The 15,988-nt window shown below is 37.6% G+C and overlaps 1 protein-coding gene across 1 annotated transcript; it reads left to right on the top strand.

Moving 5' to 3' along the window:
• The first annotated feature begins 5,927 nt into the window (after positions 1 to 5,927).
• Positions 5,928 to 10,648, top strand: LOC115918450. Its single transcript, XM_030979013.1, has 3 exons — positions 5,928 to 6,247; positions 8,894 to 9,009; positions 10,307 to 10,648. Exons 1-3 carry the CDS (start codon positions 6,166 to 6,168, stop codon positions 10,463 to 10,465), a joined length of 357 nt encoding a protein of 118 aa, XP_030834873.1. The 5' UTR covers positions 5,928 to 6,165; the 3' UTR covers positions 10,466 to 10,648.
• The last annotated feature ends 5,340 nt before the right edge of the window (positions 10,649 to 15,988 follow it).

The raw sequence follows: 15,988 nt of genomic DNA, 5'->3' as shown, positions 1-15,988 counted from the left end.
AATAAGGAACGGAGAAACAAAGAAAGAAATGAAGAGAGAAAGAAAAACTATAACATAGAGAGAGAGGGAGAACGAAGCAAACAAACACATCAACAAAGAAACAAAGAAACTAAGAGTGATGACCACTGCAAACTAAAATGTTGTGAGCGTCACTTAGAAAGGGTTGGAACAAAGTTTCTAATTATTTGATTTATTTGAGTGCATGTAAAGCCTGCAAAGATGAGAGACTATTGCTGCGACCAGCTCTAATGATATGATTCCCTCTTGACATGAACTTGCGAATCAAAAATGTACGCTTCTTGTGATAACTATTATGAATCTAAGCTGTATTTCTTTGGGATCGATCCACTAACATCAAATTAATCCATCAAATAGGCCTATGACAAAAATATACTAGATGGCAGATTCAAATCCACTGGTTCCGAGACTTTGTCTGACTTGTCTATAATTACAAGATCGAGCACTCGATCTTCGTTTACTGGATGCGAGCAGAAATGTATTTTGTAAATTGAAATTACTTAGAAGTCTAACATTGTACAACCCTCATAACAATCCCTCCCCCCCCCCCCATGATAACAGTGCCCCTTCAATGGCTGGACTCACTCACGCCTCGCCATTGGGAGTAAATTGGTTTGGTTTGAGAGGAAAAAACAAATTAAATCTAGACCTACTTCGTGAATTCGAACCATTAAATATGACAGTGACTTACCAGCGCAGAAAGCGACCTTGTTTCCTCGTCTACTGCACCAACAGTTCAACATGGTATCACAAGCTGAACAGAAATGAGAAGAGAAATGACTAGAAATGCAATCGTGTCACAACGATGTGCGTGCAATGACGCCATGTTTCTACGTGTCGAACGAAAGAGCTTCTCTCGGACTATCCAGAGCAATTTGTACGAAGTCTTTAGCTTCTGTAATATTGGAGACAGGTAGGGCGAAAGAAAGGCCTCAATAGTGACCTTGATGGGATGGTAGTGACTATGCCTACGCTATTTGAAAGAAATTGGGATAGGGGAAACAACCTAGAAAGGGCTCGCAAGCACTGCGTGCAAAAACAAATGGGATTAGTTGCATGTTCGTCATTGCAATCAAGATCGTTCTAGGGGTCAAAAGCGTGAACCCGATTTGCCCCATAGACAATGCGTGTAATGCATGGGCGGAAAACGTAGAGGATCTGTATCATGACCGGAGTTAAATTGTTTTTTCTCTCTCTCTTTAAGTCTCTTTATGGGCCGTATATGGTATCATTGGAAAGAGAATTCCATGGTCGTTATTGTAAACTACTCTTTTTTTTTAATGATAATCCTATCGAAACATGTGATGTAAATAGATTTAAAGGACAAAATGGCGTCTTAAATGGCCCCCTTGACCAATTTTAAAAATCCGGCCACGAGGTGCCCTGCGTATTGCATCTCGGAATGTCATTGCAAATTTTCAAGGAAAAAAAAAGGATGTTTAGGGGGCGAAAAGTAGTCTGAAAAAAATGACGTCATGGCCGATAAGTGTTATAATCGGGCGGAATTCGTATAGTGACCCTTGTTCAAATGCGATTTACTCACAATTTTCTGTGTAAACATATACCATACTTGGTATCATTCGAAAGGGCACTTCATTACGGTCAGTTTGACACCATTGTCATCTGCACGCAATGTACTGCACGCATTAAAGGCGCTATTAAATGCATAGCAAATTCATCATTTTTGGCGATAACTTTGCGCTGACGTTATTAAAATTTCCTAAATTTAGCAGACAGTTGTCACGTATATGGATACATGTGTCTGCCAAGTTTCAACGACGTAGGTATAAAGATCGCTATTTTAGAGCAAGTTGAAGTTATTTCGGAATTTTCTTGAAAATGGCGAATTTGGAGGGCAATTTTCGCATATTTGGTCAGTGATAGGGTATATAATTTTGTATATGGCTGGAAAGGGCATATCCTCAAGTATCTAAATCCAAAAAAGGGTACGGGTCTGCCAAGCCATAATGGAGATACGGCCACAGAGAGAAAGCCAATTTCCAGAACTTTAGAGGGCGCTATTTATGTTTTGCAAAACCATTGGAGCGTGAAATTTGGCAGGGCTATGTGCATTTATGAGATTAAGATACTGTGAGATTTAAATACAAAACGGAATTTATATGAGAAAGTTATGGCAGTTTTAGATTATTTAGGGGTCCATTTTTCAAGAATTTGAGAGATTTTTGACGGAGTCGGTTTCAGATTTGAATTTTGAGTACAAACATGTCATTTTGAAGGTCAAGTCATACGTCGCAGATGAAAGAATATCTCTCAGACTATCTAGAGGAATTTGTTAGAAATTTGTAGGATCTAGGATAGTGGAGATAGGAAGGAAGAAAGAAAGGCCTTAAAATGGACCAGAAACGGACAAAATGGCGCCTAGACGGTTATGCATGAGTGATTTCGAAAATCGAAGAATGTAGTGACCTTGATAAGATGTTAGAGATTATGCCTATGAAATTTGAAAGGAAAAGGACACGAGGAAAGCACCTAAAACTAGGAATAACAAGCACTGTGTGCAAAACGAATGCGATTTCCGGACGATAAGGAAAAGGAGGAAAAGGAGAATATTAATGGGGCAGAATGTGAACGAAAACAAGGCAATGACGAAGGTTCGTCATTGCAAAATTTGATATGCGTGAATCATAGATTGAGGATGAATTGCACGAAGAAGGAATGTATGGATAGAGAGGATCCACTACGAGAGAGGTTTTGAACACGTATAGGCTAAACGTTCCGGAAATTGGGAGTTGTACTTTCTTTCTTTCTCTTTTTTCTGTACAGACGTTTTAAGACATGTGCCCCTTAAAAATTCCGCGCCCCCTTTTTGCCTTACACGAATGGCTGAAAAGGTGGAAATGTGCCCCTTTTAAAATGTTGTTATTATTAGTATGTTTGTGTGTTGTTTCGTTTTTGTTTTGCTCCATTGTCATTGCTGTTTTGCCTCTCATGATCGGATAATGTAGTAAACACTTTTCCCCCCTTTTTTTAACTTGTTGTTATTTTTTGGCTTCAGAGATTATCAGAGGTGCATTTAACTAAATCGTACATGTCTCTAGATATCATAATTGCACATACATTTCTTCACAAGCTCTGTATGAAAAGGAATATACGCCTAAATCGTTATAAACATGATCCGTTACAGAGTTATTAGTTTGTGTTCGATTGATTACAGCTTCTTTTTATTTGTAATTTAATTTTGCGCAATCTATCACCGACCAGTTTCTCGCATTTTCCCGCTTGTATTAAAATAAACTAAATGATTGGGTGGACTTCGATCATTGGATTCGACCCTGTTAATAAACTAAAAGATAACTCACGCTTGTATTTCTTCATGGACTGCCCTCTCTTGACAGCTAGATAATAGTCTTGCATGACAGGGTCCCTCTTCATGAACTCGACATCAAAATCCTCATCGGTCTCTTGGAACTCGAAGGCCATGGCGACCACCAGCATGGCCATGAAAGCGATCAGGATCTTGGAAACCATTGTCTAATTTTAAAAAGGACAAAATAGTTCATAATGGATTCTCGAAATAGGTTGAATTTTAGACAGCTGAAATACAACCGATAGAGAAAACTCGAGATCGTTGCAAAAGGGGGGTTTAACTTTGACATGCTGGTTAGTACACAAAACAAAAACAAAGGAAAAACAAAACGGAAAAAAGCAGTAGTACATTTTTATAAGTGCCCCTTTTTAAGACTCTCTTTTTAAAAAGGGTATTACCTTTACGACCTTTAAAAACATTGGGATGGGTGTGTCAATTTTCTCAGAGAGCACTCTTTTTCTATAACTGAAGTAATGCCATCATTGAAGAAAACAAGGGCAGGGATGGAATTACGTTTTTACTAGGCAAGAATAAAAAGGGTACTGTACAGTTTGATGTCCTCTTATGATATTGATCAAATAAAAAATATCAAACATAAAATGAAGAAGAGCAGACGCATCGTAATGTCACAAATGGGATACAGGATTATAAAACTATAAAGCCCATAATGTAGGTTTGTTTGTTATATTTGTATACATGTATCTTAACAAAAGCTCTTCAAAAATATTATCATTTTAATTGTTCCAATAAAGCCCTTAATACATACTTCACAAAAATGAAATAAAGTATAGGAAAATTATTAAAAAACGATTTATAGTAGTAATAATTATTTCCTTATATTGTTCAAAATTTTGAAAGACAGCAAAATGTTGTAAGTCGCAACAATACTTACGATTTTGTGAAATTGGCTGGCTTGGTGAGTAAAGTTGATTGATGCTCGTTGGTCGCCTTAATAGCTCTTGTTCTTCCAAGCCCAAACCATTCTCCCTTATATACTTTAATCCCGTCTCTCATGACTGACCCATCTTCGGTCGCGGTAATGAACCTGGCATTTGATTGGTTGATTCTTTATTAAGTTAGATAAATGGAGCTTGTATAATTACTCAACCAAGAAGTTCATTCCTTTACTTTCTTTCGTTCTAATAGGGTAAGCATTACCAAGGTTGCTTCATATAGGCATAAGTTTGATTAGTCTTATTGGCTTAATCGGTGTCAGTGTTCTGTTCTGATATTCTCGAGTCACACATACCAAACCAGGGGCGGCGGAGCGTCTTTAATCGGAAGGGTGAAGGGCATCTTCTAAAAAAGGATACTCACGAGAGATGAAAGAGTGGAAAAGCCCGCACCAAGGCAAAGACGCGCTTATCCCGTGCAGGGCTCCAGTTTCCAGTGGGACGTGTTCATCGGCACTTATGGAAATATAAAAGAGGCGCTTATTATAAAGAAAATGGTTCTTTGTTGAAGTAAAAGGGGCACCTACCAGAGTTAAATCGGGGCATTAATTAAAGATGAAAAGGGGGCAAATATGAGAAGGGGAAACGAGAAATAAAGGACCAGGGGCATTTATTAGAAAGGAATGAAGTACTTCTTACAAAGGATAACCTAAGTTGGCCCGGACAGCGTAGTGGCACTCGATAAAGTTTTTCGCCCTTATCTTACACATTTAAATATATGTTTCAGTATAATTACGAAGTATCTCGAATTAGCTCTGCTCTCTAATAGTGACAGTATTTGTAGGCCACTTTTTAATCACTCTACGTTTAATATCTGCTCACTAAACAACAATTATTTTCTTTCTCGCAATCACTTTGCAGCTTGGCCTGTTTGTGTATTGAAAAATGCTGGTAATTAAAAAATGAGGGTATGCATGATTTTCCGAGGAAGATAGGTTCATTACCTTTCGTTCAAAGGGATACGTGTCAAAATAAAAGGGACACGTATCAGAGGTGAAAATGGGCACTCATAATAAGGTAAAGGGGTACTTCCTACACAGGAAAAGGGGCCATTGTCAAAGTAAAAGGGGGCACCTCTCAGATTTGAATAGGGTCAATTATCTGACACTATTAGGGGCACTTTGCCTAAGAAAAAAGGGGCATTTTGGGGGTACTTACAACATTGGCGGCACTGGACCCCCCCCCCCCTCCTGCCTCCGCCTCCCGCCTCCCACCTCCTTACAATAAGGAGCATGGTCCATGGTTTCCTTTACCTATATCTGAACGTCCTCCTCTTTGGATAGATTTCTTGTTTCTCCCTTTTTTTGAGCGGACCTCTTGTCGCCTGCAATTTAAATACAAATGATTTCTCACATTGTGAAACAATTTACCCCAAGAGAGCCGCCGATGCAGAAAATCCACACATATTATATTTTCTTTTGTTTACCATATGTTATAAGATACACATGTTTGAAGCCTTACAAATACACTGGTTAATTTTCGAAAGGCCAGACCAACAATTAAAAATTAGCAATTATTAACAATTTATTATATAGCTATCGAATCTGCGTAACCCGGTATGACTTGCATGAGTGTAAGTTTATTGGGTCAACGCTTCAGTTAATAAGTTAATAGCTGATTACGTGACATGGGCATTCTTCGGTTTATCAAGTAGTTGATACGATAATTAAACATATCTAAGCCGCGTCGAGAGTCGTTGGTTTGTAAATTGGATCACAGAAGTCAGACTTCTATTGTTATTCTTATAATCCCATTGATGAACATCTCGTCGGACTGTCAAATTGAATAGCGATTCAGTTGGTTTTACTCAACAGACAAACAGACATATAGACATAATCGAAGGAGACAAAGAACTGAAGCTACACAATGGCGTCATCTATGAGTATGAGTTCTCAACTGGTAGCTGTGATTCTGGCTTCTATTGTTGCCGTTGCTAGTGCAGGCTTTGGTACGTATGTTTTTATATATCAGTTGTATCAATTAAAAATAAAATGCGGCACACAGTGTGTGCGGGCAAGCACTGAATCCAATGACCGGGGTAATAGTATATTTGTAAAGCGCTTAGAGACATTTGTATTAAGCGCTATATAAGAATTAAATATTATTATTATTATTATAACATAATTTCGAATTATTATGATAATAAAAAGGTGTTACTTTATCCAGGGTAATAATAATAATATATTAGATTTGTATGGCGCCAAATCCTCTTGAAATCAAATGCTCAGTGCGCACTTCTTTAGTAGCCTCATTAGTTCCATTGCTGTTCTTCCGGTGGTCGCGGCCCTGTAATTATTATTACTTCTGCCTCGCCAAGTACCCATTTAACACACCTAGGCAGAGAGGGGCAGAATAATTTGTGCAAAACGCATGTCCAAGGGTGTAAGCACCGAGTAACGATCAAACATAGGCCCTCTCGTATAGGAGTTGAGGCTGCTTTCTTCGCTACACAAAATTGCCTCCACATTAAAGCAGTATACAGTGTGTAAGTGTAAAAACGTATGTGGTGACGAGTTGATCTCAACTACGTGTAATTAGAATATGAATATTTCATGAACGCATTAGTTTTTTTGATGGATTAAATGAACTTTGGACTTGGAATTTAAAAACAAAAATCTGAGTGAACTGAAAGTGAATAAGATCACCTTGAAATGTGAATCCCTCATAAGACTAATAGTATGGTACGGTATGTCACTGAAACAGCTCCCGTAGGACTTTTGTGGCAATTTTTTTGTTTTGCATTTTTGGATTCATTGGGGTCCAAGCTATCAGAAGTTGATGGGGTTCAAATTTTCCCGAAGACACCAAATTTCCCTATTGCGCGTTATATAAGCCATTTTGGCGCCCAACATGGACCCCCAGGGAAATGAAGGAGGGGTCTGAAAATTTGAGCCCCATCATTTTTGGCCAATTGGGACCCTTTTGAAGCCAAAACAGCAAAAAAATCAACTTTGGGGAAAAAAATATTACGGGAGTACTTACCATACCGCACTATAAGGCCCTTCTATAGAGCTGAGCACAGCAAGCTCAATCTTATAGTGTCTTCGATCAGCCTTCTGTGAATTCTCAATAACATGCCATTAGAAATTCAATTTGATTAAATTTATAGATACACATATATCTACCCTAGCCCAAATGGTTATTCCTGTTTTATAAATATCAGTCATGTACACACAAAAATTGACCTTGGGTGAAAAGCTTTAGGACTGAGAGATTTGTGTATTAAACTAGAAGACTAAGTTTGGTCATTTCTGATTAAAGGGATCGTTTAACAATTTTAAATCTGAGATGCACGGCCCTATTTGTTATCAGTGTCGGTGATATGGTGTTATATTGAAGCCCTAAACAAAATTGCTCTTCAAAATGATCAAGAAGTGCCTCAAAAAAGCAAAAGCCTTTAAGTGACCGGTTTTACCATATTCGTTTTCCCAAATAGACTGTAGTGTTATGAAAACCGTTTGGCAAACGCATAATTTGATTTCGATTTTCAATCATAAATGTCTTGATGATCAGATAGGCGATCGGCTTGTTAAAGTCATGGGGTTCCTGACTGACCTAAAAGGTTATAATTATCATTGCACCATGAGCTAAATCAAGGATTTGTTTAAAGGATCCGATTTATTCATACGAAAAAAAAAGGAAAAAAATTATCTGCGCCCACCACGATTGAAATTTATGGTCTAGTCATAATATTCACAAACAGAAATAATGATAAGCAGTTTCAATATATGAAAAGGATGGGCTATATTGAAGTCAAAACTCTTTTAGCCTTGCAAAAAACGCCACCCGTCTATAAAAATTAAAAAATCCACCCCCAAGTGATGCTTCCTCATATCGTTCAGTCATGATTGAAGCCTGTTATTGAGCGGTCTTTCTTATTTAAAGATGCGGGTTCCACTGTAATTACTAGTTAATAGTGTCTGTCTTATTAGCAACGTTTTATAGGGCTTATGTAAACAGTCGATATGAAAGGTTACTGTGTAGATCGTAGCATACATCTTATCTCATATTATTGGACTTTATCTGCAGGTGACTGGTGTGGTTATTAACAGACCTTCAAGATTGTGGTTGGTTTAAAGTTCATGTTCGTCACACCCTTTTTGGTATCCCTATATGAACTCACCGAGGAAAAGACAATTAAAGCATCGCAGATTTTTTTTCTAAAATAGAGAGCATGGAGGGCGGGGGAGGGGGGAGTCCGATTACACAAATTTCCTGACGAGCAACATAAAAAGGGAAGAGGATATTAGGAGAAGGGGGAGGGGAGGGGAGGGGGTTCGATTACCCGAATTACCTGACGAGCAACATAAAAAAGGGAGACAGATAATTGGAGATGGAGGGGGCGTCGGGGGTTTCGGACCCCATTTGTGCATTTAGTCAGAGCATTGTTTCTACTAATTGCCCCTTCCTCATTTTAAAACTATCAATGTTGTTTTTGATTATTTTCCTATTCGTTATTAAATTATTCTTTTGTGGATGAGACCCAATGATCAAACCCCTGAAGTCGCCCTATCTATGTTGGACATAATATAAGAAATGTTTTCCCTCGTTTTCTTGAAAAGTAAAACCATTTTGTTCATCTTCATCTATATAGGTCCGTCTGCCGATGGTGAATGGACAGATGCCGATCTGGTTTCTTACAGCGTGGTTGGGGGCGTGGCAGGAGCCATACTCCTTGTAGCAATAATGCTTTATTGTCAATTACAAAACGTAAGTCAATTTAATGATTATTATTATCTCACGTGATTTTTTAGGAAGGTTGTACATTATTGATTACAAAATATTTGCAATATAATATTGAAAATGAAGGAATAAATGGAAATGGATTAACCTAAATACACTGAGTGGTTTTAAAGGGGTTGTGTGTCCCTATAGATTTTCGAGGCAACCCCTTAAAAAATTGTGAGGCATATGTAGAAAATTAAAGGAAAAACAAACAATGATAGCAAACTACCCTCAGGGAAAGACGAAATATCAGAAAGGTAGACTTTGTGAAAGATTGAAAGAAGAGATATCCGTGACTATGTCACAATCCATTGACTAAAACTGCCAATTTGAGATTCACATAGACTTAGTGATCTCATATTATAAACATTCTTTGCTTTCTGATTTCTGTTCCGATATTCTTTCAAACTTACGCCATTCTCGTTATATTATTTGTCTGATTGAATACCAATTAACTTATTACAAGGACTGGATTGCCCTAATGACCATCAAGTACCCACAGCCTCCAAAAGCTTCTCCCTACAATATCTACTAGAACTACTCCAGCCTACATAGACAAAAAGTGCTGTTTATGGGTGTTGTGGTTCAGTGGATAAGTCTCCTGATTGTGATCCACAGGGTATGGGGTTCGAATCCATGTCGCAGCACTAATGTCCTTTGACAAGATATAAATATACCATTTTCACAGACCACCCAGGTGAGATGCAATATGGGTACCCATGCAGCAGGAATTAATTCCTGAATTAATAAATTAATTAATGACCAGGAGTGGCAATGTGCCAGACATGAGCGCTGTACAAGATTCTACTATTGCCATTATTATTATTAATAATATTATTGTATAAGAGGAGGCCCAGTATTCTTAAAATGTGAAGATTAGCAAAACAAATAAATAAATTACGGAAAGGAATTTTGGAATAAAATGAACAAGAGAAAAGAGGAAACAAAAGATTATCAGGAGGATATTCCAGATCCCTTTATATTCAATACATCACTTACAACTCATAGGTATGGAAAGGGGGAAAGCACAGTATCGGAATTGTGTACTGAAGGCATATGACAAAGATAGAGGGTATAAACGGACCGATTATTACCCCCCCCCCCCCCCCCATACACACGCATTCCCACTCCCCCCTCCACGATGCGCCACTTGCAGACAGTTGAAGATTGCGGTAATACTCACTCTTTTCTTTGACATGTCTTTGAATCTCAATGAATTATATTTTTTTCTATTCCAAACCCTTATTATTTGACTAATCTATTTTTGTGTATTTTGCTACAGTTTATAAAAGTGGGCAAGATCGAAGAGCATGCGCAGAGGAAGGCTCGGCACGCGGTGGCTACACAGGAAGCTGAGATCAAATCTAAACAAATCGCTGCCCAGAAGGATAAAGCCAGGAAGGATGTCGCTGCACAGAAAGCCAATCAGAAAACCAAATAAGATGGGACTGAAACAAACACTTCCTTACAATGATAGCGAGTGAAGACTGGTGCGAGAAGCTGAGAAGTTAATGACCCGCTTTCATCATCAGTGACCTAATTATATCGATAATATTGAATAATACAGGGTGAGTCAGAAAAAATGTCCTACTTTTTAAAAGTTGTAATTTTTGAAGTATGAATATTTAATCAAAGGTGCCATGATATGTCTTGATAGAGTTATCCTCCCAGTACATTTAGGTACCATTTTCATTTTAATCTCTGCATGCATGATTGAACATCAGACAATCTTTACAAGACTGCCATATATCACTTGGGCTTGTGTGTGTGTTTTTGCATGTCTGGCTGTCTTTGTTCAAAAAAAAAATTTATTCCTCACCCAGCAACTTCGCACAAGTGAGATATGGCAGTCTTGTAAAGATTGTCTGATATTCAGTCATGCTTGCAGATATTCAAATGAAAATGGTACCTTAATGTACTGGGAGGATAACTCTATCAAGACTAATCACGAAACCCATGATTAAATATTCATACTTCAAACAATACACTTTTTTCTGACTCACTCTGTATATGAGATTTGTAAAGCGTTATCCACTAGCAATCAGATGCTTTATTTTTTATGTGGACTGGTTCAGGAGCTGAAATCAGATATACAGAAGTAATTAGACAAAAGTACATCATGAGTTAGGTATAACATAACAAGAAAGAAACAAATTAAATAATGCAAAATCAAACAGTACGTTTTTATACTTTGTGTAACACTTCAACTGGTATACTAGGTTTAACATAATACCTAACATATCGAGGGAGAGCATTCCACAGCGGAAGCCCTGCAAGTTGGAATATTGTCTCCCCCACTTTGTATTGGGATTAGGAACAAAAAGCAATCCAGAGCTTTGAGAGTGTATACTATCTAGACGGAATGTAATCATTTATTGCAATAATGTTGCAACGTGGACCAGAGTCATGAATATAATGCATAAAATGCACTTGGAGAAACTAATACAACGCATTTATATGTAAGAAGTAAAGTGTTCATTTATTATTAAAGCAATAATATTTGTCATGTACATATAATATATACGATAACAAACTTCTTTTATACCCAGATGTCCAGAGTAATTTTGTTATAATAGGGTTAAAATATCCACAGCGCATAGAGACATTATTTAATAATGTATTATGCGCTATACGAGAATTGAATATTATTATTATTAATATAATAAACCTCAGTACCGATCTCCTCTTGGACGATTAGATACAAGATGAAACTTTAAACAAATAATAGGAGTATCTTTAGTTTTAACATTTAAGGTAGATTCATCTAAGACAAATAACGCAGTATTCTGTCGTAAGAATCAAGTGTAAAATTAATGATATCCTTTTTTTGTACTTCAGCTTGGGTAGTGTTCAGTTGGGAATATGAATTACTCGCAATGTCATTACTTCTAATTAAAATCTTCTTTATATAGAGAGAAGTAAATCATTTGAAAGGTAAGATTAAAGGGAATTAAGACTAATGGCGCCACTGTAAATATTGTACAAAAATTGAGTTTTACACATTTTGAATGCCACGTCATGGCAGAATAATGCAGGGTGTTGCTTATAAAAGATAACGAGATGTTATGATATGCGTGTATATTCAATCAAATGCAAATTTTAAAGTATACAATGATAAGTACATTAATCGATGCCTACGTCTTATTTATATCAGTGTGAAAAATATCATCAATGTGTCAAGGTGTTTTATAGGGTGATGGTCAGAGCTTAGAAGAAATTCAATTCAAAGAGAAACAGATAGTCCATGAGAGAAAGAGAGAGAGAGAGAGAGAGAGAGAGAGAGGGGGAGAGAGAGAGAGAGAGAGGGAGAGAGAGAGAGAAAAAAAAACTTTACACAATGTTTGAGCATGGATGGTTTGATTAAGGAATGACAACAAAAAACATAAAGCGATGACGTCAATTTGTGACCCGCGTCCTTTCCATCTCCCCCCCCCCCCCTCTCTCTCTCTCTCTCTCGTTCTCTTCCCCTCTCTCCCACTAAATGTACTAAGACTTAAATAGTAGCAACACATATGAAAATGACAATAATGAAGAATACAAAGAAAACGAAGTACAACAGAATCTATCAGCGAAATATATATATATATATGCCAATTTGCAAAGCCCTCCCTCTCCATTACCTGGCGACTGAGATATTAATTTGTGTTTGTAGGAAAGCATACAAATGAGATCTTTAATATCTTTAAAAAAAACTACCCCTCCTCCTACAATGTCAGGCCCCAACAATTAATCTTCCTATATCGTATTCGTCTAGAGATGGCGGTATTACGATTCCAGCCGAAGCAACATTGCCATCCATATAAACGCATCATTGGTATTTATGGTATGTACCAGGATATATAGCATGCGATAAATGTTCATGGCAGGGAGAGAGAGAGAAAGAGAGAGAAAAGAGAGAGAGAGAGAGAGAGAGAGAGAGGAACAAGAAAGGAAGAAAGAGATAAAGAGAATTGGGATGGAAATTATTTAAATTATGTCGAAATTTTTCCCCAACAACAATCATTACAAATAATCTCTACAAGACTCAATTTACAGATGTTAATAATTTTTTGGTTGGAGATTGAAATGTGTTGATGCATTCAATAAAATCAGTTTAGAGAAAATGGGAGAGTTGCTGGCAATCAATGGCTTCCACGATACCTAATCATTTCAATCGTAAACCTAGTCGTCACGACAAATGAAGCGCACATACGACCGCACCTACAACACCCTACGATATATATCGACGATACTTCGCGACATATATTAAAGGCCCAACGCACTACTAATAGCTACTTGCGCCCTCTATATAGCAGACAAATTATTCCTAATCGATCGGTAACCATTGGTCCCTCATGATCCTCTTTTTCTTATGTTAATTGAGAGCTGATTTGATGAATTAACCACCTGTCAGTGACCATGCATGGTGGTCTATTCCCTCCTGGCCAAACTAGTGCAGAGGGGCTTAAAACACCCTATGATGACATTCGTGATGGTGCTATATCTATTTCTTTTATATATCATTATGAACATGTACAGTGTTTTTGCTTCATATTTTTGCTGATCTTCGAGCTTCTTGCGACACAAAAGGAGATCAAACATTTTAGATTGATTTAACTTTTTTAGTTTATGAGCAAGCTATCTAATATTTGATTAAATTTGGATTAAAGCTGACAATGACTTTTAAAAATGACTCGATACAAAAATAAACCTCCTGGAAATATATCTGGATTATATAAACATCATAATTGTATTCTACATTTTGACGGAATGTAAAGTAACACACTGAATATCATTCGTACAGATGGCCGCATTTCACTCCCTCCATTTGTATTCATATTTTCCATGCATTGTTACATTTTTTGAGAACGAACTAATGACGTGCCTCCGCATAAATGTCTCATGTTTGACATAGTTGTGGAGATCGACATACGTTGATAAAACACCTCAAAATAGCAAGACAGTGCCGAAAATATATTCTACACCACGAAGAAGACTGACGGAAGGTCGACCTGGTATCTCTGCTAGGCTCTCCTCATAAAGGAGAACTGCGACATTTCAATCTAAAATAAAGGAAAAAACACGAAATAAAAAAAAGAGAAAACGGACTATAGATTGGTCCCCTAGCGCGCACTCTCTGTCTGTCTCTCTCTCTGTCTCTCTCTCTCTCTGTCTCTCTCTCTCTCTCTCTCTCTTGTTATATTCCTTTCTCTCTGAATGTCTCTGTCTCTCTCTTTGTATATGTCTCTCTTTCTGTATGTCTCCGTCTTTCCCTCAGTCTATTCATCTCTTTCTCTATGTCGCTCTCTCTCTGTCTGTCTATTCCTCTCTGTCTGTCTCTGTCTCTCACTGTCCCTATCTGTATATCCCTTTATTTCTTCTTTCCCTCTCCCTCCCTATCTCTTTCTCTCTCTCTCTCTCTGCCTCTCCCCTCTCCCTTCATGAGGGAAATTCCTTTAAGAATTTGCCACAATTTATTTCGTTTAATTCTTCACAAATTCCATGAGTACATTACAGAGTGAAGATACTTTAGTTTTTTTGTTTGTTTTCTTGCTTGGTTACACAGAAGTGTGTAGTGCATGCATGTACATGCTATTTATTAGATTTGATCAGACTAGTTATCAATTTAATGATTCATGACCCCATACCAAAACTTTGTATTACCTTTGATAGAAGTAAAACAGAATAAGAAAGAACAGGAAAGAGGGATAAAGAGAAGGGGGAGCTAGGCTGAATGTAAAAGGATGACAGACATGGTGGTTAGTATTAGGAGCAAAGGTGTTATCGGCAGACTAATAACCCCTTTCTAGAGTCTATTGATCCCCTTCAAGTGGTCTACGTGCTTTGTAATGCGGTAGAGGAGGGAAGGAAAAACATCGAGTCAGGAAACTACAGCTTTTATCTCTTCACTCTTCAGTTTAAGGCTGGTCTGTTTGCATGGCCCAAAATTCTGTATTTAATTCTTGGTGTCTGCCCCATCCTCTACTTTGCTAGTTTATTTAGGTATTCATTAACTTTCAAACAAACAAACAAACAAAAAACTACATAATTAATACATATTAACACCGGAGTGTTGGCTCAGTCAGTAGAGCGTCCGCCTCACAACCGGGAGGTCGTGGGTTCGAACCCCGGCCGCGTCATACCAAAAGACGTTAAAATATGGGAGTTGTTGCTACCTTGTTTGGCGTTCAACAATAAGGGGCAGGGCTCACGATCAATTGGGCAAAAAGAATTTCCGTTTCGGTTTAATAAAATTTGGAGTGGACTATTATTATCATTATTATTATTATTATTATTATTATTATTATTAATACATACATGCACTGGCCAAAATTATGTCTTTAATTCCTGGTGTCTATATAACCCATCCTCTGTTTGTTGCTAGTTTATTAACTTATTCATTGACTTCCAAACAAACAAACAAACAAACAATTAATACATGATTAATACATAAATTATAGAACACAATAATTATTGGTGACTGGTTCTCGTTGAAGAAAGGAAGAAACTAAACTGTGAACCTTACTTAGCATCTCATGGTGTGCTCTCCACGTCCAGTCTGACTTCAAAATCTAGGCAATGTGAACACTCCTAACACTCTTGATTCTCGAGTCTTTTAATGCTCTAGGGATGTGAGGTATGATGAAAGGAGATAGAAGTCAATATTAATGAGCAATCACAAAGTTCTATGACGGGGAATATGAAACCCTCTTAACCTTTTCTTATCCTCCAAGACTTAGGCTCATCTCAAAATGACATTCGTGAGTTGAAAATTAATATGTACGTGCTGTCAGGTTAGAATAATAACTATTTTTCTCCCCGAGAAAATGAATGTATACAAGTGTTCTAGCTAGTACCCACTTTCTCATTCCCCCCTCTCCCCCCCCCCTCCCCCCCCCCCCCCCTCTCTCTCTCTCTCTCTCTCTCTCTCGCTCTTCTCCTCTCTCTCTCTCTCTCTCTCTCTCTCTCTCCGTGTGTGACTGTA

Source organism: Strongylocentrotus purpuratus, unplaced genomic scaffold (assembly GCF_000002235.5).
Source record: "Strongylocentrotus purpuratus isolate Spur 01 unplaced genomic scaffold, Spur_5.0 spur5_scaffold_1, whole genome shotgun sequence".
Lineage (NCBI taxonomy): Eukaryota > Metazoa > Echinodermata > Echinoidea > Camarodonta > Strongylocentrotidae > Strongylocentrotus > Strongylocentrotus purpuratus.
The sequence above is the reverse complement of the archived record's forward strand: the minus strand, read 5'-3'. Positions and strand labels throughout refer to the sequence as shown.

Coding starts and splice junctions, on each gene's coding strand:
- LOC115918450 (XM_030979013.1), top strand. CDS start 6,166: ATGGCGTCATCTATGAGTATGAGTTCTCAACTGGTAGCTGTGATTCTG. Junction 6,248..8,893: donor CGTTGCTAGTGCAGGCTTTG/GTACGTATGTTT, acceptor TCATCTATATAG/GTCCGTCTGCCGATGGTGAA. Junction 9,010..10,306: donor TTTATTGTCAATTACAAAAC/GTAAGTCAATTT, acceptor ATTTTGCTACAG/TTTATAAAAGTGGGCAAGAT.